The sequence below is a fragment of the Leuresthes tenuis genome, unplaced genomic scaffold (assembly GCF_036924035.1).
Source record: "Leuresthes tenuis unplaced genomic scaffold, fLeuTen1.0.hap1 SCAF_20, whole genome shotgun sequence".
NCBI classification, from domain to species: domain Eukaryota; kingdom Metazoa; phylum Chordata; class Actinopteri; order Atheriniformes; family Atherinopsidae; genus Leuresthes; species Leuresthes tenuis.
This window is the reverse complement of record NW_027325374.1, coordinates 15,296,389-15,315,376: the sequence shown is the minus strand read 5'-3', so window position 1 is coordinate 15,315,376 and position 18,988 is coordinate 15,296,389. Positions and strand designations below refer to the sequence as shown.

The 18,988-nt window shown below is 40.5% G+C and overlaps 2 protein-coding genes across 2 annotated transcripts in view; both read right to left on the bottom strand.

The window, feature by feature from the left end:
• The window catches only part of fam234a (family with sequence similarity 234 member A), a 114,276-nt gene that overhangs the window by 14,119 nt on the left and 81,169 nt on the right, over positions 1–18,988 (bottom strand). The gene's annotated exons all lie outside the window — the stretch shown is intronic.
• med24 (mediator complex subunit 24) lies at positions 449–13,101 on the bottom strand. Its single transcript, XM_072373102.1, has 26 exons — positions 13,016–13,101; positions 12,240–12,393; positions 12,075–12,157; positions 11,954–11,992; positions 11,803–11,876; positions 11,197–11,420; positions 10,807–10,918; positions 10,561–10,711; positions 9,955–10,068; positions 9,557–9,610; positions 9,361–9,443; positions 9,130–9,216; positions 8,789–8,888; positions 8,444–8,586; positions 8,258–8,295; positions 8,081–8,163; positions 7,660–7,838; positions 7,154–7,253; positions 6,567–6,742; positions 6,170–6,434; positions 5,073–5,254; positions 4,894–4,987; positions 4,579–4,678; positions 2,685–2,765; positions 1,357–1,505; positions 449–829 (listed from the first exon to the last, which is right to left on the bottom strand). Exons 2-26 carry the CDS (start codon positions 12,367–12,369, stop codon positions 713–715), a joined length of 2,958 nt encoding a protein of 985 aa, XP_072229203.1. The 5' UTR covers positions 12,370–12,393; positions 13,016–13,101; the 3' UTR covers positions 449–712.

The window sequence follows — 18,988 nt, the reverse complement described above, 5'->3', positions numbered from 1 at the left end:
TAAACTCCGCTACGCGTTTGTGTTTTTTTCTAACCTTGAATAAAAAAAAAAATAAAAAAAAAAATTTCCTGGAAAGGGATTTGCTCATTTGTGACCATGACGTGACAAAACCAATGACACATCATGCTGCCTTTGCGATTTATTCCGGTGAAGCAGGAGAAAAAAAAATAAAAGTAGGGAAGTGCAATGAAAAGTGAAACAGAAGTTTTTGGTGTCACAAGTTTTGCTACTTGTCCAGACATATTTCCTCGAGGGAGTGTCGCAAGGGGCGGATGACCAGCGGTGTCACACAGAGGATGATTCCCATGCGCGTCGTGTCATGCGGTGGCGGTGACAGCATGTGATCTTTCTAACTCGGGCCGTGATCACAGTGGTCAGTTGTCTAATCATCGTGGTTAAGTTAATACTCGCAAACAGGAAAAAGAGCATCTTCATTATGAGCTTTTGTTTTTGTTTTTTTTTTATTCCAAAAGCTACTTACACAATTCTTAAAGTGTGAAAAAGTACATAAGACAAACAGAAAAAGGGTGTTTTACAGAGACATGAGTATCAACAATTTTCCATCAAAGAAAAGTACTTTAAAAGGAAGATGCGTGGAGGTTAGAAACATAAAGTTTTGGATTTAACCCCCACAAATGTGCTTCTGATGCCAACAAGGAATACATTTGTCAAATCTGGCAGTTTGGTACTGAAGTAAACTGAAATACAGGGTTTACAGAGCAGAGATGGCTTTGGCAGCAACTCTCCTCCCCAGCGGCAGAGTCAAGTCAGTGATAGCCAGGACGACCTTAGGTTTGGCAAGAGCAGGCAGCTTCACCAGCTCTGAAATCTAGAAAAAAAAACCCCATCAATTTCAGATGTAATGAAAAAAGAATCCAGTTGTTATCGAGTTGCTCAAGCTAGATGGTTGACCTTTGCTCTAGTTCTTTGGATGTGCTTTTCATTTTTTATTTTTTTAACTGACAAGATACATAAACCACTTTTCGTTCCACGTTTCCTTCTCGAAAATACTGCGAAACATTAGTCTTACAAGTTACTGTAAATGTGTGAGTCATAAATAAGCTGAACAACTATGCAAGGGTGAATTATAAATTCAAGCGTAGTGCTGGCTCATTAAAAAAAAAAAAAAAAAAATAGTATTAATGATTGGTACTTTTTTGATTCTTTTCCAGATTTCTCACACTTTATCAAGTAGTTAATCTATAAAAAACAGACTTTGCAGCGAGCAAAACCAACATTTAAGGATGAATTGCAAACCCTTTCAAATGATGCAACGGTCACTCCTCTTCTTTCCCATCCAGCCTCCCCCCTCCATTTGCCCTCCCTTGCTTCTTCTCCTCCCCGCTCATAACTCACCATTGTGAAAGGCATGAATTGCAGGATATTCCCCCGGCTTCCCTGCTCGAGGCACTCAACACACTCCTCCATGAAACTCTGCACAAACTGGGTATGAGGTCCAGCCATCTTGGAGCCCACGATGGAGGAAATAAGGAGGAAAAGGTTGGCTGGGAAGAAGAGAACAGAATGCATGGACTGTCATAGCTGTTTTACATGCCATCCATCCTTTTCCAGAGCAAGCTGGTACGCTACCGTATTTTCCGGTCTATAAATCGCTCCGGAGCACAAGTCGCATCAGTCAAAAAATGCACCCACCTGTGGACTCATCTCCCTTTCAGCCGGCGATCAGCTTTCTTTGTTTTCTTTATTGCAGTGAAATTAATCTGATTTTCGCCAGTCCCTCCCAAGTTTCTCACTCACTCCAAACCTTTCTACATTTTGAAATACAAGTCGCAGGACCAGCCAAACTATGAATAAAAGTGCGACTTATAGTCCGGAAAATACGGTAGTTATGTCTGATGGTTATTACAAGAATCTTATAGAATTAGAAATTCAAACTAAATATTTCTAAACATAAGTCAAATGTTATCAACACCCATTTTCTTGGAACATTAATCTAATGGTTAAAATGACTACCAGAGGCTCTGTCTCACGCAAAGCCTCATGAGTAATGCAATGATTAGTTGTTCCACCGTAGTTTCGGCAAGATTCTCACAGTTTCCAGGCCCACTCGCCCTGCATGTAATTTATTTTCAAATAAGTCAAAGCCTTATCTTTGCGTTTCGGTTAGGGATGGGGCGATAAAACATTCTCCCAATGAAGTCAGTCCAAACTTCACCAGGTTAACGAACTGAGAAAGATCCCAGCATGAAAACAACTTTGCATGTGGCTGGCCCGATGCAGCCACCCAAACCCAGCCAGCGCTCTTTGGCACAGACTCTGTGAGTCTGTAGAGCTCTGCTGGAGGAAATAAAAGGAGAAGTAGAACCACTCTTCCACGAGACATTATCTGTTTTAAGAATGCTATCTAACACAGAGGTGAGAAAACAGCTCCAACGCTTTCGCTGCTTGCTAAAGATATAGAAGATGGGAACTGCTGGCTGTGAAGCCAAAAATACATCATTTATGTTTCTTCAAATCCATTCATCAGTTATTTAGCCCCTGTTAATTCTGCATTAATGGCTGTCTCTCATTCATTTATTGTGGATTCCTCTTTAATTCGTCACTTCTGACACGTCTAATCTATTTATGAAGGTGGAGTTGGCTGAAGTTGGTTAGTTTCTTGTGCAAAACAATAAACATGTATGCATGCACATGCATCTACAGGTCACAGAGCAGAATCTCACCAAGGACTCGGTTGAGAGGGTCTCGCATGTTGACAGTGTGGAGCTGGGAGGCCGATAGGGAACTGCTCATAGATCGGTCTCCTGTGAGGCAACACGAGAGATGAGAAACAGCTGATTGCTAAACTAAAAAAAAGGATTTTGTACAAAGTCACTGGAGAAAAAGAAGAAAACATACACAAAACAAAAGAATAAGGAAGCTTATCAGTGCTGTTTGTCCTACATGCATTTCAAAGGTTGCAAGAGTTCCGCTCTTCTTCCACCACTATCTCACACAATATTAAAAAACATGCTTGTGAGGCACATTTCAGTTTCAGTACTAATTTCAATATTCAGATATCATCAAAGGAAGGAATTAATGTTATTTCAGCAATGATTTCCATTAATCATTGTTTTTACCTGGTAAAATGATTGTAAAATGCATCTATTATCTATTTAGAATATCTACTCTAAACCTACAGTTACACAAAACCACATGATTACTTCAGCAGGTCCTGAAATGTCTTTGTTATGGCCTCCTAACTTCTTGTTAGTGATCACTACTGACTACAGCCGCCTGTAACAACGACATAAAAAGATTTGGTTGCACCCAGTGGGTTAGCACAAAGAGAAAGCCCAAGGAGCTTAGCACAGATCTGGGAAAGAACGCTGCAGATTTACAAGTTAGGAATGTGTCTTGGAGTCATTCCCTCAGTTCAAACAACTGTGAATGCTACTTTAAGGTGCAGCTAAGGAAAATACACCGTTACCGGGACACGGGACGTTGCTTATATGCAACAGCAGTAGTCAGATCGGAGTTTACGTGTCGGTAACGGTGCATAATGACGAGAGACACCTGCCGGGTGCGCTGTGCCGCCGCTTCATCAAAACACCGCAATGAAGCAATAACAGAAAAAAGATGTCATGCGCCAACACACCAACGAGTTGTGCTCGATATATTCTGACCGGGGTGCAAAGGTACTTTAGTTCCGTTTTGTTGTTATGTTATAGTGTCAAAACTCAAAATAATTAAAAGCAAGACTGAAGTTTATGCATTTGTTTTAAACAAAAGTAACGTTAATACATTTTTAAGACCTTTCAAAATCATACCTAAAGACATATTATGAAATTTTAAGATCATTTTAGACATTTTAAGGCCTTAAATTCAAATGATTGGATTTTAGGCATTTTAATACCCCGCGGATACCCTGGAATGAGCTTCATCTTCAACAAGGTTTGTGAGCAGAATCTAGCCTTCCAACGGGTTGTTCCCTTTAACCGTTGGTGGTTTTAATGTAATGACTGGTTTGTGCATGACAAACAGTTTCAAAAGGATGTGGGTTTTGTGGAGTAAACCCCCCCCCCCCAAAGAAAAAAAAGAAAAAAAACAATAGTTTTTGTTTCAATCGTGATTACTACAAGAATCTTCCCTAAGCCATGCCAAACACTGCTCTGAAGACGTTTAGTCTGGGGATTTCGCTTTGTTCTGGAAAGTGAGACTTTCCAAAGATAATCTGAAAAAATATTACCTGAGTCACGTGGATGGAGTGATAATAAGACTATACGAGACCATCTAATACAGTTATTAGTCTCAGCTCTACTCCTGAGTACTGCAACGTTGAAAGAAAATCCTCATATTTGACCGGAGTGCTCAAGTTAGAACTTGCTGATTGGCAAGACAATCACCAGTGAATGTCATGCAGACACAGAGTTTATAAAGTCAAATGTATCCCTTCTTGATTTAGAAAGAGCTTAAAGGGCTTATAAGAAGTAGCCTGTAGGTAACAGGATCTTTTAAAGTCTGCGTACTTCTGAAAATGGTCTTGCAGTTGCCCAATCCCCAGCTCAGACAAAAGGCCAAATATCAAATGGGTCATAATTAAAGTGTGTGTTAGAATCCACACATCGTTAGACTGACCTGGACTGGAGAGGGCTACGGGCTCATCCTCATTGGAGCTCAACAGTCGCATGAGTTTAGATGGCTGAGTGTCATCCAGGGGAAAGAGGCTGTTGTAATCCTGTGGCCGAAAACATACAAAAAAAAGAAAAGACAACACCGTACTATAAATATCATGCCTTATTTTCAGCCTCAATATTCATTTAAGGGAATTATATCACAATATTTCAGCACTTCAATGTGTGGTCATTTCCTTTAGTGACACTATATATTTATGAGCAACACAATAAACTGGCCTTATGACATTTGTCACGACACTTGCGTTAACAGTTTTACCTCAATATCCTCTCTCTGCCTTTTTCGCTGACGGGCTGAGAATGGGCCTTTGTGGTGAGAGGAATAAGAGCTGAGCGCACACCACACAGACAACCTGAGGGAGAGCCAAGTCAAGACAAGTTGTGTAAACAACTTAATCACTGCCGCCATCCGGGATTCTGCCGTTTGATTTCTCTTACTTGGCTAAAGCCTTTCCAGGAGGATCTGCCAGGTTGCACCAGTGGGCGGAGTCAGTGAGCAGGTTGGGCAATATGGTGCCCAGCAGTGTCAGGGTGATCTGCTGGGTGTCCAAACAGAAGATGCTGTAGAGCAGTTCCACAGCCCGATTGGCCCACTCCTGACGCGTTTCCTTCAGCAGTTCCTGGAATGACACACGGTGCACTGTTAGCCTCACTCCTGCAAAGATTTGTTTGCAAAAGCGGTAGCGGGCAAAAAAAAAAAAAAAAAAAATTTAGAAATAAAAGCAAAACAAATGCTGCAAACAGAAAATATGGAACAAAAACATCGTGAGCTGAATAACAAGATTTAAATGTATCAAGAGAGGAAAGATATGAGCGTTGGAAATCTTTTTATGAGGAAGGAAATGCATGAGAAATACACGTGAGCATAAGTAGTATCTTATATCCATCCACAGCCTTCTCATTGGCTCCGCTCAGTTCCACTCACACGATTTGCTCTTTTTATCCTTTTTATCTCCGTGTGCTGAGCCAGTTCTGATAAGATGGATTCTTAATTCTAATACGATGTTCTTTGACTTAGTATCATTCAGTTCTCTCACACACAAACACGTGGGCCTAATTTGAATAGACCTTTAGTCTTTTTTTTTGTTGCTTTCTTGCATATCTATAGCCCATGTGTGTTTGTGCCCCACTTCAGGTTTCACTGAGCAATTTTTGGGCTTAAGAAATGCATTTTGTTCAGCGGCACTTGAACTGTTTTTCCCCCATGCATTCTGATGCAAGTTGGCCTTCTGACTGACCACAACAGGAACAACTACATACAGTTCGGCAAACATTTCATAACGCCAAGTTTTTTTCTTGTTTTCCATCAAAATTAGCAACGAAGCTTAGAGTTTCTTTGTTTTTTAATTGGTGGATGCTCAAAGCAAGATATCTGCTGATGTCACTTTGTAGATTGTAGAAAATATGATTAAAACAGAGACCAGCCATGCATGAACAGATAAGGAAAACAAGGGTTAGTTGCTGTCTTTATACACAGTTTGTGCTGCTGACAGTCAAGTCTTGCGCTGTCAGCACTTTTTACTCAGTCTTCTTACCTTGACCAAATTGTTAGTGAACCAGAAGACCCCTCCCATGTTGAGCAGACTCTCGAACAGATGCAGAGCTCGGCTGTCCACCCAGCCTTTACGCAGCACCACCTGGAACTGGTTGCTCAGGGCCTTATGGATGGGTTCTTTGGCAGGCAGCAGGTTGCGGTAGGGGATCGGCTCTTGGCCTTCAACTGGGGAGCGCAGAGCTGCGCCTGTTTGTTGGAAGACGTCGGCACACATGTGCTCCATGATGGAACTCATAATGATCACCCTGTTAATATTTTAGGAAAGAGATTGCATGGTATTAAATGCAAGTAATAGGAGACTTTGAAGGAGACTTGTTCAGATATGGAAGGGTTCATCTGGTTAAGGAGTATTTGAAATGGGTTGAATTGATTTGTACCGTTCGTTGTAAAACTGCAGGGTGTTCTCTGCATACAGTGGGGTCACAAGTTGTCGGATCATAGTTTGGGGCTTCTCTCGCTCATCCCTTCCCAGCATCCTGACATGAGCCACAAGCCAAGCCACTGCACAAATAGCCATACTGCACACCTTGCCCTTGATGTTATCAGTTATCCTCTGCTCTCGCGGAGACGGCCATAACAAGAAAAAGAGGAAGGAAAGATGTAGCTAAAAGGTTGCGTAACATGGAAAAAGAGGAGTGGTTCTGACTGAAATGACAGCCCTCCACGTTGTGAGAAGGACTGAAGCACTTGAATGCAATAGAAAAGAAAGAAGAAGTCCGTTAAATCTGTGAAGTCATCGCAGATGTAGGTTTTCATTCACTCTTTTCCACAGAATACGTCATGCTCAGCAGAGTAATGAGTCATACCACAGAAGTAGCAAGGAGAAAATTCTTTGATGTGTAACATCTAGGGTGGATCTGTGATGTTTAAGCATCACATGAGCCACTAAGACACTAAGAAATACCACAAAAATCGTTTTCAGTAAGGGGTGGACAAAAAAGGAAACTGTAAGGGGATGACAGACCTGTACTGCTTCCACAGAAAGCACGCCATTCTCCCACGCATTAAGAACTTCCAATATGGCCGCTGGAATGCTGAGGCAAATTTCATGCCATTTCACCTGACTGTTAAAACAGAGGGGAAAAAAAAATAAATCCACCCTTAGAGCAATGCTGGCCATGTGTAAGAAATTAACCAAATAAAACTGAAATAAAATAATCTGGCAAAGACTCCTCTCGCCCCATGACCGCTGGGATAGGCTTCAGGCCCCCCGCAACAGATTAAGCGAGTATAGAAAATGGATGGATGGAATCTGGCAAAGTGAAATCATTGACTAAAAAAAAAAAAAAAAAAAAAAAAGGAAAAACAAATGAATGTTCCAATTAGCATTAAACCTTCAGTCTTGGACAATGAAGTGATGCAAAAGTTGCTCAGTGATCTGAATGGTTATAATGGGTGATAAAAATCAGAAAAGATTTGAACAGAGTTGCGTCAACAAGCCAAATTTATGTCGGCTACCCTGAAACTTACACTAGTCTCATCTCTGAGGAGTTGTTAAGCTGCGTCACCAGACTCTCCACCTTTCCAGGCTCGGGTCTGAAGCAGGGGTGGTCTGGGTTTAGAGTTTTGCCCTCTTCGGGCATACAAGTCTGTAGCCACGTTTCAAAAAAGGGCGTCTCCCCTGAAGGACTGGGGTCTGACAGGATCACCTGGAGCGGGAAAAGGAAAACGAACAGATGAAGCAATCTCTAATGAAACAAGAGTACCAGCAATCTGACAGAAATGCCACACATAATGTTAGTCACTTATGCCCAGTCCTCTCAGGACATCTTGTGGCCTTTAACTGAAAGCACAAGCTATTCTAAAACCCATCCATAATACTGTGCCTTTGAACATCAACATAGCTTTTAAAGAAACTTTTTGGTCAAGTATAAATTTGCCATGAACATACCTCCGAACCATACGTCTGAACCACATGACAGAGCATGAGGAAGGAGATGTCAAAGAGCAGCGCCCGCACAGACGCAGACTTGGCTATGGGAAAGGGCAAAAGATATCCGCAAAGTTAACACCCTTTAAAACAAACATCATGTCAGAGGAGGAAGAAATCTCTTCTAATTGAACTCACATCCTTCGCCGCTGATGTGCTTGGGAAACTCATTAAGCCTAGTGAGAAAAAAAAGGGAAAACAGTTTGAAAGATTGTCTTAACAATCCAGCCCCGCAAAACTCAAACTTTTGCAATACGCCACTGTTAATGCCAATGTTCTGATGCCTGAGGGCACTACTTACACATCCAGATTGCATTTACTCACTTAATGAACTTCCTGGCAAAGGATTTGAGTTTCCCAGTCGCTGCTGCCGCAGCCAAAAGCAAATCCAGGCTCTTTCCCGAAAGCATGTGTCCAAGGACGCCGAGCAGGCCCTCAGGGGACTTCGAGTGGTCTGCATCTACTGTCTAATACACAAGGAGATTCAACTATTATGTTTATTATAATCATTTTCAGCGAAACAAGGCATTTTTCTCAGCATGTAACAATTCTCTTCTCACCCTTGACACTCAGAGATTGTTTCCTAAGTTATGTTTACTGTTGTGAAACACCAGTAAGACATCTGGATTTGTAATTACCAAGACTACCTTCACACTTCGCACCATGTACCTTGAGAATATTGGTGACAGTGGGCTCAGCTCTCAGGATAAGGCCTGGGTTAGGCTGGATGTTAGCATTTTCTGCAGTCTTTAGCCTTGGGGCGAACTCCCTGTCCTCGGTCCTAAATCAAATGTGCATGGGGAGAGGGACAGGAGGAAAGGGGCAAGGGGAGGGATGGGGGCCGGGGTGCATTGTACTGTGTGAGTGTGGGGACTAAAATTTCATTCTCATTTTCAACAAAAATCACAGAAAAAAAAAAAAAAAAAAAAAAGAGATAAGGACCGCATAAGACTGAAATTCCTGAAATGCTCTGCATCATGCATGTGCGCTGATATCGCAGGCGACCATACCGTTTTGATGTGAGGCTTTCTGTATTTGAATCCGAGAGCAGTCCAAGCTTGTTACACTCTTGTAAGAGCATGCCGAGGCAGTCACAACTATGTAAAGAATGACAAGGAAATGAAGGATGATCATCTCTCGTGTTGGCTTCCCAGGTATCTCTGGGGTTCCCTCAACAGCATTGTGTTACAATACGTTTAAAAGCAACAAAGACGGTTGTGGGGAGAGTTTTGCACACTTACTTGCATCTCTGATCTGCTTTGTCCAACAGTGGGGTCAGCTTTAGTAAATACTGAAATGCAACATTGACATCCTCCATGAAATCCTGGAAAAACACATTTATAAGCGACGGTCAAGGTTTACAAACGACATTTGAAATACGAAATGCCCATGTTTCTGTAATTTGTTACAAAGACATCAGTGAGTAAACTGTTTTACCTGTCCTTTGTCAGCCTGAGGGTATTTCTTTAGTCGGAGTAGAACCTGAGGGATCTAAGACAAACAAACAAGAAGCGCATTCCTCAAGGCTGCTTTGATTGTGCAGAAATATGGTAATAAAACACACATGGGGTGTTTATTGGTGTCTATAACTCACATTAAAAATACTAACGTATGACCTTACTTAATTTCACCCCAAGTACTAAAAGGATTACAGCTCTAAACTCAAAACAGAGCCAAGAAAGGAGAGCTCAGTGAAAATATTATATTCAGAATACAACTAAGAAAGGAAAAATGGATACATGTCAGAAATTAAATAAATGCCAACATTAAAGGAAGAGAAAGGCAAGATAAAAACAAGATAAGAGACTCGAGTCCTGTTTGTAACTCTGTAACACCTTGAGGAAAGTGAAGGCAGTCCATTTCAGCTCCTCTGTGCCCTCTGGTGACTCTATGAGACCAGTGAAACAAGCCTTCCATATCTCCAGGACGAAAAGAGGGGCAGGAATTTGCTGAGGAGAACAAACAATTTGCTTAATAAAAAAAATGCTTCCAACTGACAGCACGCAAAGGTGTGTCACATTTATCAAATAATTGCCTGATTGTAATCATTTCCTTCCAACCGACGTACCCAGGATGACCACAAACAACAGCTTATCTGGAGGTGCTTATCGTTTATTATTTGAGTGCATTTCAATGACCTTCTATTGAAAGCTGCGTCTGGGAGACAGACTACAATTGTAAGCCTAACGTGAACTCTTGCAAAATTCAGATCTACTACCACAAATCCATCCTGCATCCAATCCACCTCGTCTTCATAAGATGAAAGTGTATTAATGAACTATTTTGGGGTTAATACTAAAGTACTGAAAAAAAATCAATTATCTTCCTTTAGTTAGAAATCAGTAGTGCCTTTTCCATTCTAAGCTTTTGAATAGCTTCATAGCTTTTGGCACTGGTCAGGGTAATAAAAAAGCGTAATACTCAACAAACTTAAGGCTCACCTGCATTCTCTTGATCATCATTAGCTGCTCCACCAGAGGTTGTATCTCTCCTGTCAAATTCATGGTCCCCTCCAGCATGATAAAAGCATGGACTGATGGGAAGGAGGCATGATCTGGAGGGTCACACTGCACGGTGAGCATCAGGGGAATACTGGGGAAAGAAATAAGAGTTAACCCCGGGAAGATGGACTGCGATTGTCTTTGAGACTTCACAGCCATGGCTATGGGTTGTCAAGGAACCCTCACTTTTTTACTAATGACAAGCTTTCCTCTAACTTGGTCCTCAATGTCTGGTTAGATACACTGCCAAGGCCGTCTGTCACTTTGAGAACTGCTTGATCTACACTGCCCCAGGAACCTGTAGGGGAGAGGCAACATAAACACTGTAATATCACATGCCAAATACAACCACAATCCTTAAAGATTTGACAAAAACTGTTGTGTCCAGCATATGAGGGCATTCTGTCATTATATCGGTTGCTCTCTGATATTAAGTTATTTAAATAATTTGAACATTTAATCCCACATAATTTCACCAAAGCGTGACCACTATGGAAATAAGCATCTGATTACATTATAAAACAATTACAATTCACAACAGACCTAAGAAAATAGTGTCACATCCTATTCTAACACCTTGATCTTCCAGCCGGGCAATGTTGACCAGAGCTCTGTTCTTGGTGCTATTCATTAAGTACTGTAGCCTTTCCTGGCAGGCTCTGAGACTGGCTTCTGTGCTGGCTGATGGGCCCAGTTCTCTCAGTTTTTCACAGTACCATGCACAGCCTTGCAGCAGCCAGTCCACCACCCCGAGCAGGGCACGACAGAGCCCGATGCATTCCTCTGCTTTTCCGTGACAGCTGTGTGAGGAACAGGCAAGAGACAGAAGACAAAGGACAACTTGACTGTAAAAAGGCTGCCATTATTCTAAGTTATCTTAAGAAAGTCATATATTTACATAAAAAATTTAATTGTGAAAAACTGCTTGACTATAAATGAAATAAACTACACCAGATGTTCATTTTTCCTTCATCGCGAAAGCTTTATAGCTCATTTAACAGGTTCATTAATGGTTAGTAGCCAATCAGTGATTATAGATGTCTGGTACAGTCAACTTCAAAGGATGCAGTTGGACGATTAGCTAAACTCTTGAGTTACAGTTATGGTGACTATCTGATTAGGGAGTAATAAATATACAAAATGTACGCCTAAGCTTTGATATAGTGACATAATTAAACGTACCTGAGGCGATGGCAGAACATGTCCATTATCTCCAACAGTGACTTGACACACAACTCACGGGAAAAATCTTCAAACTGTTTCAAGAGAGAAATGTCATTGGAAACCTTGGAGATCTTCAAGCTACCACAACTGTTATCAGACATCAAATTACCTTGCTGATGGCTGTGAGAACACTGGAGTAGGATACCATCTAAGACAAGAATGGATAACATCAACAATTTACAAAATACTGTTTATCTACAAAAGACTTCAAACAACGCCTCTTTTCTTACCTGTGAACTTATAGCATATTTGAGGTAAGACAAAATAAGTGGGTTGGGGGAAGGACCAATCAGCGCCTGCTCCATCAGAGCCTCTGCAATACACAGAGAGCAATTAGAGCCACACAAAAATTGGCAATACAATTACAGGTGTTGTGTCAAATAATAACCATGAACCTGCAAGGTTGAGGTAGTCCCATGTTGCCCCCTTTGGAAAGTTTTTCTTGATGTTGATGGCCCACTGATAGTCACTCCATCGTTCTTTCCAGGCCTGCAGAATGGCTTGTTTCAAATTGACTACCTTCATCCTGGTAGAAATGAACACATAGACCTGTGGAAAAAAAAAATTGTGTTTTCAAGAAGCAGTAATTACGATGTTTCATGATGAGCTCCATGCAATCTCAAACTGTCAAGCTGACTTTGATCTATTTATTAACGTGTTAGCCGTTAGCTAGCGGTGCCATTCGTTAGCTCACGAGTTAGATCAAACTAACAAAAATGCCAGTTGGGTTTTGCCCATTATATTACAGCTAATTGGTTAAAAAGAACTTGAGACTAATTTTGCAAACAATTTAGGTAGTTGCCATAGACAGCCACAATTGCAGGGGTAAGAGAAGTCTTGTGCAGAGCTAGTATAACAAAAAAAGTTATTTATAACAGTGCCCCACAAACCACTTTTGGGTTAGATTTGTAGTGTGTTAATTAGTTACATAAAAAATCATACTGCAGGCATATATAGAGAAAAAAACTATTTAAAACAGCTGTACATTGTAGTGATCTCCATGCATTAATTAATCTATTTAATAACGTATTAGCCGTTAGCTAGTGGTGCCATTCATTAGCTAACGAGTTAAATCAAACTAACATGTCATGCCGCGTGCAAAAACTCACAGTTTCACAGTAGACATAGCCAAATATATCAATAGTTGGTTAAGGTTAAGTGTAATGCTTACCTGACTTTTTCTTTGCTTTAATGAAGCGTAAAATATGTGTTTACAGATCTGCTTCGTAGATCGCTTCACAATGCGAGGGGCATAATTATTGCTTTGAAAGACGTAAGCGTTCATTGGTTGATATTACGGCATCAATGTATTCTTATCGGTGATTGGATGAAGAGAGTGGTAACCGCCCAACTGCAGATTGCAGAGTAATGGCTTATTTTGGTCACAAGGTGTCGCTACCACACAAAGTTACATAGCCCAAGAAACTTCATTTGTGGTTGTGAGAAAACTCAAAAAGCAAGGGAGAAAAGCAAGCAAAAAAGTATACTAAGCCCTGCTGTCTTAACACTAAACCAACCAACAAAATTGGCCAAATAAACAAATTATAGCCAATCCTAAGTCTAGCTCTCACGTTGTTAGGGGGTAGTAATGCTTGTGGATTTTGATGTGATTTGGTGAATTAGTGGTAAACTCTGAAGTTTAGGTTCTCTTTTTTTTCCTTCTTTTTCTTTAAATGTCAAAATGAATCCAGACCAGACTGACATTAAAAGTTAGCTCGTAATTTTCATTTTTTCCATTGCCTTAAAGTGACTTTGAGAACTGCCAGCTACCAAGCTGCTAACACTGGCTTGATATAGAGATGAGAAAAAATTAGTTTAGCACAACCACTTACACCACTAAAAATGATTTTGACCCATTCCCACGTCCAATGCATTTTATCAAATCCTTTGCTGCCTTATGTAACCACCCCTACAGTGTTCAGGCCTTTTCAGCTGGGTTTTGCCCATTATTTACAGCTAATTGGTTGAAAGAAAGCAGAAAGCTATTTACAACAGTGCCCCACAAACCACTTTTAGGTTAGATTTGTAGTGTGTTAATTTGTTACATAAAAAAATTCTACTCAAGCATGATCTGATGAGTTTTTCTGTCACTGTCTCACTTTGGCTTTCCCTTCTCCTCAAGGGTAAAATGGACACTGTTTTCAAAATCACCTAAGTACTACAGTGAAGTTCCTGTATTGAGTCTGCAACTACAAAGGCCTTCATTCTGCTTGATACTGGAGACGGTGTCCTGGCTAGAGCGAGGTCTGTGTCTTGGGACAGAAATCATGCAAGCCTGCGCGAGATGATGCGCATTGGTTTAGGTAGGCATGTGTTGGAGGGGGGGTGCGATTGGAGGTGTGTGTGTGAGTGTGTGTTGAGATGTATTTGAGGAGGAGGATTTTATCTCTCTTGCCTTCCACTGAGAGCTGCATTAAGAAATGGTGCTGACAGATTTGAGTCTACCCCAGGGGAGACCAGAGAGACTGTTGCTGCAGTTCAGTGTCTGTTCTCATGACTTCACTGCAGGGACAAACCCAGTTTTGCTGACTTTTATTTTTCCTCTGTGTGACTGTGTCATTTAAGTGTCAAGTTATTGACCTGTCCCAATGTAATGGCGCCTAGTAGCATTTCATTTGTGGTATTCAAAGTCTCTATAAAAGGCTCTTTCAAACATGTCTGTTGATTTTCTTAAAAGATCATTAAAAACAAACAAAATGAATGATCATTTTTGATGATCAGTTTCTGATGTTCATCAATTATTCAAAACTAATTTGACTGGCTCTTTCTACTCTGAACTCTATTGTAATAATGCACCTTGTAATCATGACCTCTGACCACCGTTTTGTCTCAGTCATGCAAATCTGTCAGTCTGAATTGATAGCTAACCAATAAAATATCCATCGATATGGTGTTTACAGTGAGTCAGACGAGAATGTTGTTAAACTAATCGAAGCAAATAGAATTAATTCATCATATTATTTATAGCCTGTCTGTTTTTTCTTCTTTCCCTGAGACCCACTGAGGGACTACAGGCACACTGAGATGATTGCCAAGTATTAAGAGCCAGGAAATGAGAGTGGCCCCCTCGTGTCGCCTCAGGGTGTTCGTTCACGTTGCTTCATGAGTTTGAGCAGGCTGAGAAGAACTTACTGTACGTGAGAGACGATGAGACACAAAAGATGTCAGCACTTTCAGTGTTGGTCATGGATCCGTTCTCAGGTTAAAGCTCCAAAAGACAGCCTTAGGGGACGATGATGCAACTAAAGTAGCGGATGATTGTTAAAACAAAAAAGGATGAAATGCCAGTATGGTGAGAGACATGAGCATTTGGTTGTCATCATCTTGTGTCAAATCTACACCATTAGCCGCAACGAACATGAACTTTATCTGAGTTATTTATAAAGAAAAAACTTGGTTAACAGTATAAAAAATAGGGATCATTTTAAAAGAAAAAAAGCACGGTTGTATTAGACGTTTAGCACTTTCTTAAATATATGGTTGCTGTCACTTTGTAATGTTTCATCTCAGTATATCATCTAATCCTGTAGCGGAAATTAATATCTGACAAACGGAATTTTTCCCACCTATATGATGTACAGTGTGACGAGAATACTCCCCACTGTATGAAACAAGTCATATTTCATTTAATAGTTGGAGTATTTCAAAGTTAGAGCATGTAGAATAAGAAAATACACATGTCATGGCATGAAATTAAAATTGTTAGACCAAAGCAGACCAAAGCAGATACAGCCCAATTTTTATCAGTTACACGTGTTTTCCCTTTAGTGACACATCAAAATATCCTCTTTAAAAGAAGGACGACGGTCAGAGAGGGGTTAAGATTATCACGTTGTGGTGATGCCATCAAGCAAAGATATATGGTCGAGCTTACAAAAATAATGATTAAGAAAATATTTATAGCAGTACATATTCAGTCCTCTGGTGTGTACACAGGCAGTGTTAACAGCTAACCAGTGGGGCTTTTTACACAAGATGACAAGCGTGGGTAGTAGGACAAGGCTGTTGTGTCTCTTCCATTTGGTCAACAGACTACAAAACATGTCACTGGATGAATTCCCATCGCGCCGTGCATCTCAGAAGGACCGATTTGTACTTTTTATATCACAGAGAAGCCTTTTCAATTGGGTTTTCACTCAAAATCTGTGTGATTCACAAATATACACCTGTATCAGTCTGAATCTCTTTACGTAAGAACTGCATTTAGAGCAGAACTGCACTTCATTTTCGAGATATTATTAGTGTTATTTTGGCATTGTATGAAAAAGAAAGTGCACCTTCTTTTTGTTGTAAAAGTTTTACACATCATGGCATCAAAAGAAATGTTCTAGTCCTTCCCAGGTCTTAAATGAGGTAAATACAGCTTCAGGCGAGGAACAGCACTGAGTCATTATTTATTTAACAAAAACTGTCAAAATGCAGCGCCAGTGTGTAAGAAACTAAGTATATCCTTTGTGCTTTCATAGGTATAAGGGAGCAAGTAATGCTGATAATCAAAAGAAAACGATAATTAACAAGTGTGAGCACCTGTATAAAAGCAGAAGTTTTGATGGTCTAAACCATTCAGGGGGGTGTTAACACACTGCCAGAGAGGAAAGATGTCAGCAGAAGAGAAGTAATCTGGGAATGGTTATAGAAAACGTTTCCAAACGATTTAGAGTCCATTATTCTACAGTGAGAAAGATTGTTCATATTTAGAAAACATTCAAGACAGTTGACAGTCATCCTGTGGGGTGAACGTGTCAGCAAAGTTCATTCCAAAGTTAGACCGGGAAATGTTAAGAGAAACTGCAAAAAAACCCAACATCTACATCTCAGACTCCACGTGCCTCAGTTAATATGTTGAATTTTAAAGTTCATGACAGTACAATTTTAAAAAGGCTTATTTGGAAGGGTTGCAGGAGAAAGACCTCTCTTTAAAAAGAACATGGAAGGACAGTCATGATGCAGAGCACCGCATTCGGTGTAATCTAAATACAGCATGTCAAACACCTCACAGCAACTGTCAAGCACGGTGGGGGAGGACTGATGATTTGGGCTTGTTCTGCAGCCACAGGACCTGAATACTTTCAGTCGACCTCGAGCTCCTCTGTAACCTGAAATATTCTGGAGTCAAATGTGCATGAATTAACACCTGAAAACCTCAATGAACTGAGGCAACGTAGCAAAGAAGAGTGGTCCAGAATTTCATCATACAGAGAACGATTAGGAGGCACATCATGAAGTGTGCTTTGTTTTTCTCACTCTGCCTGTTATTGTTAACTGACAAAAATGTGTAATATGTCATGTTTTGTTTATCGTCTGAGGTTGCATTTAGGTTAATGTAATACCTCTCAAGGACCAGATGTGTTTTTTTTCATCATGCCTTTACACATAAAGTTTCAGAACTGAAAGAGTGTATACTTTGTTTTTTACTTGACTGTACTTGACCAGTCACTCAGACTATGTTGCATTGCCTTGTACTTTGTATAACACAAAGATCTTAATCTACATGTAAGAACCAATGAAACTGTTGCGCGAGGGTGACATTAAATTAGATTTAATTTGAACTGGATTCAGACTAAACTGCCCATAACTAAGGAGGATACGAATTGCTTATAGTAATATTCTCAATCCAGGCATATATTAACATATATTTGAGCACGGCTGAGTATCTTTGATTGAGTGATACTATCACCGAGACTAACCGGCAATATGCTGAGAAGCACAGAAAAAAAGCCACATGTGGTTTGACACCAAAGAGCTTTATATAGGCCCTTCAGAACAGTTTCCCCTCATTTTCCCCTCATCAACTGTTCAGGCTACAAGGCGTTTTTTTCCAGCACTAATTATAACTAATCTTATCTAGGCTGGTGTAATGAAAGCCTGGCCAGGCAACATTCCCATGCATCCTTTCACATCTTTTGGTTCCACAAGATTTTATAGATAATCGCTTTTGTTTGTCATCATGTGAGCAAATGTGTAAGTACAGACCCCAGCTGGCTTGATCAACTGCTCCCTGGGAGTCACAGAAGGGACGTTCCCACGGGATCCAGGTTTTTCTTTTTTAGCTTTGCTTTGCGTGTATTACACATAGTATCTTCATGATGAAAAACCGTCACATCTCAAAGTTTAAAAATGACTTTGTCTCAAAGACAGAGTATTAAAAAGGTCATTTTCAGACATTTCTTTCGTATGAATTTGTTCATTATACCAGTAAGAAAAAGCATCCAGAGCAGCTTTACATTCAAACCTTCACCCTTGTGTTGGTAAAACTAACAATAGTTCCCATATACATGGCTTAACAACAGTTCAGTGGGATTGTGCTTGCTGAGACTAATTAAAGTATCTGAAGTCAAGTCTACCCGTCCCAACAGGCTACACCCCCGGTCCTATCTGGATAGCATGTGTTTGGGATTATAGTAAATGTCTCACTTTGAAGGCAGTTTATACTGACATGCCCTTGATTATCCCTAAACTTTTGATGTGTCACAGCTATCAGAAGACAATCCAAAAATCTATTATGCTCGCCTGTATTAGGCAGTCATTGACACTGTCCACCACAAATCCTGAAAGCTTCACTTTTACTCTGTGTGTGTGATACTAAGCCTCACAAAGCCTGATGCACACTGCCCAGTCTATGTTACATAATAAACTTGGCAAAAGCTTCCAGCATAGCCTTTGTGATCTCAGAGTCAGTTAGTGCTGAGACTCGATGCCTGAGCTCAGCACAACCGATGGCCAGCGTGTTAATCCTACATCTGTCACTCTTTGTGGGTGACATGAGTCACACCAACCTCAATTATTTAGAAAGAACTCGTGACCAAAGATAGCGTATTCAGGCTTATATATTTTGAATCTAAGGTGGCGTTGTTCTCTAGATTGTCATCGTGATAGTTTTTGGCTGTGAGTTGAAATCCATTTCTAATCAAATTCCAAACAAGCGTGATAAACATTTTGCTTTTAAAACTACAGCAACTTTTCTCCTCCGTTTTTTTTCTTCAGTTTTTACAACCAAACTAAGTTACTCTCTTACAGACATATCTAAAGTGATCCATGTAAGGGTGCTTTAACATGGAGACTGGGAAGTTGGGGATCAAGCAAAGATGCTCCGATTGAAATAACACCACACTACCTCAGCAGCAGACATTTTGACTTGTGATGC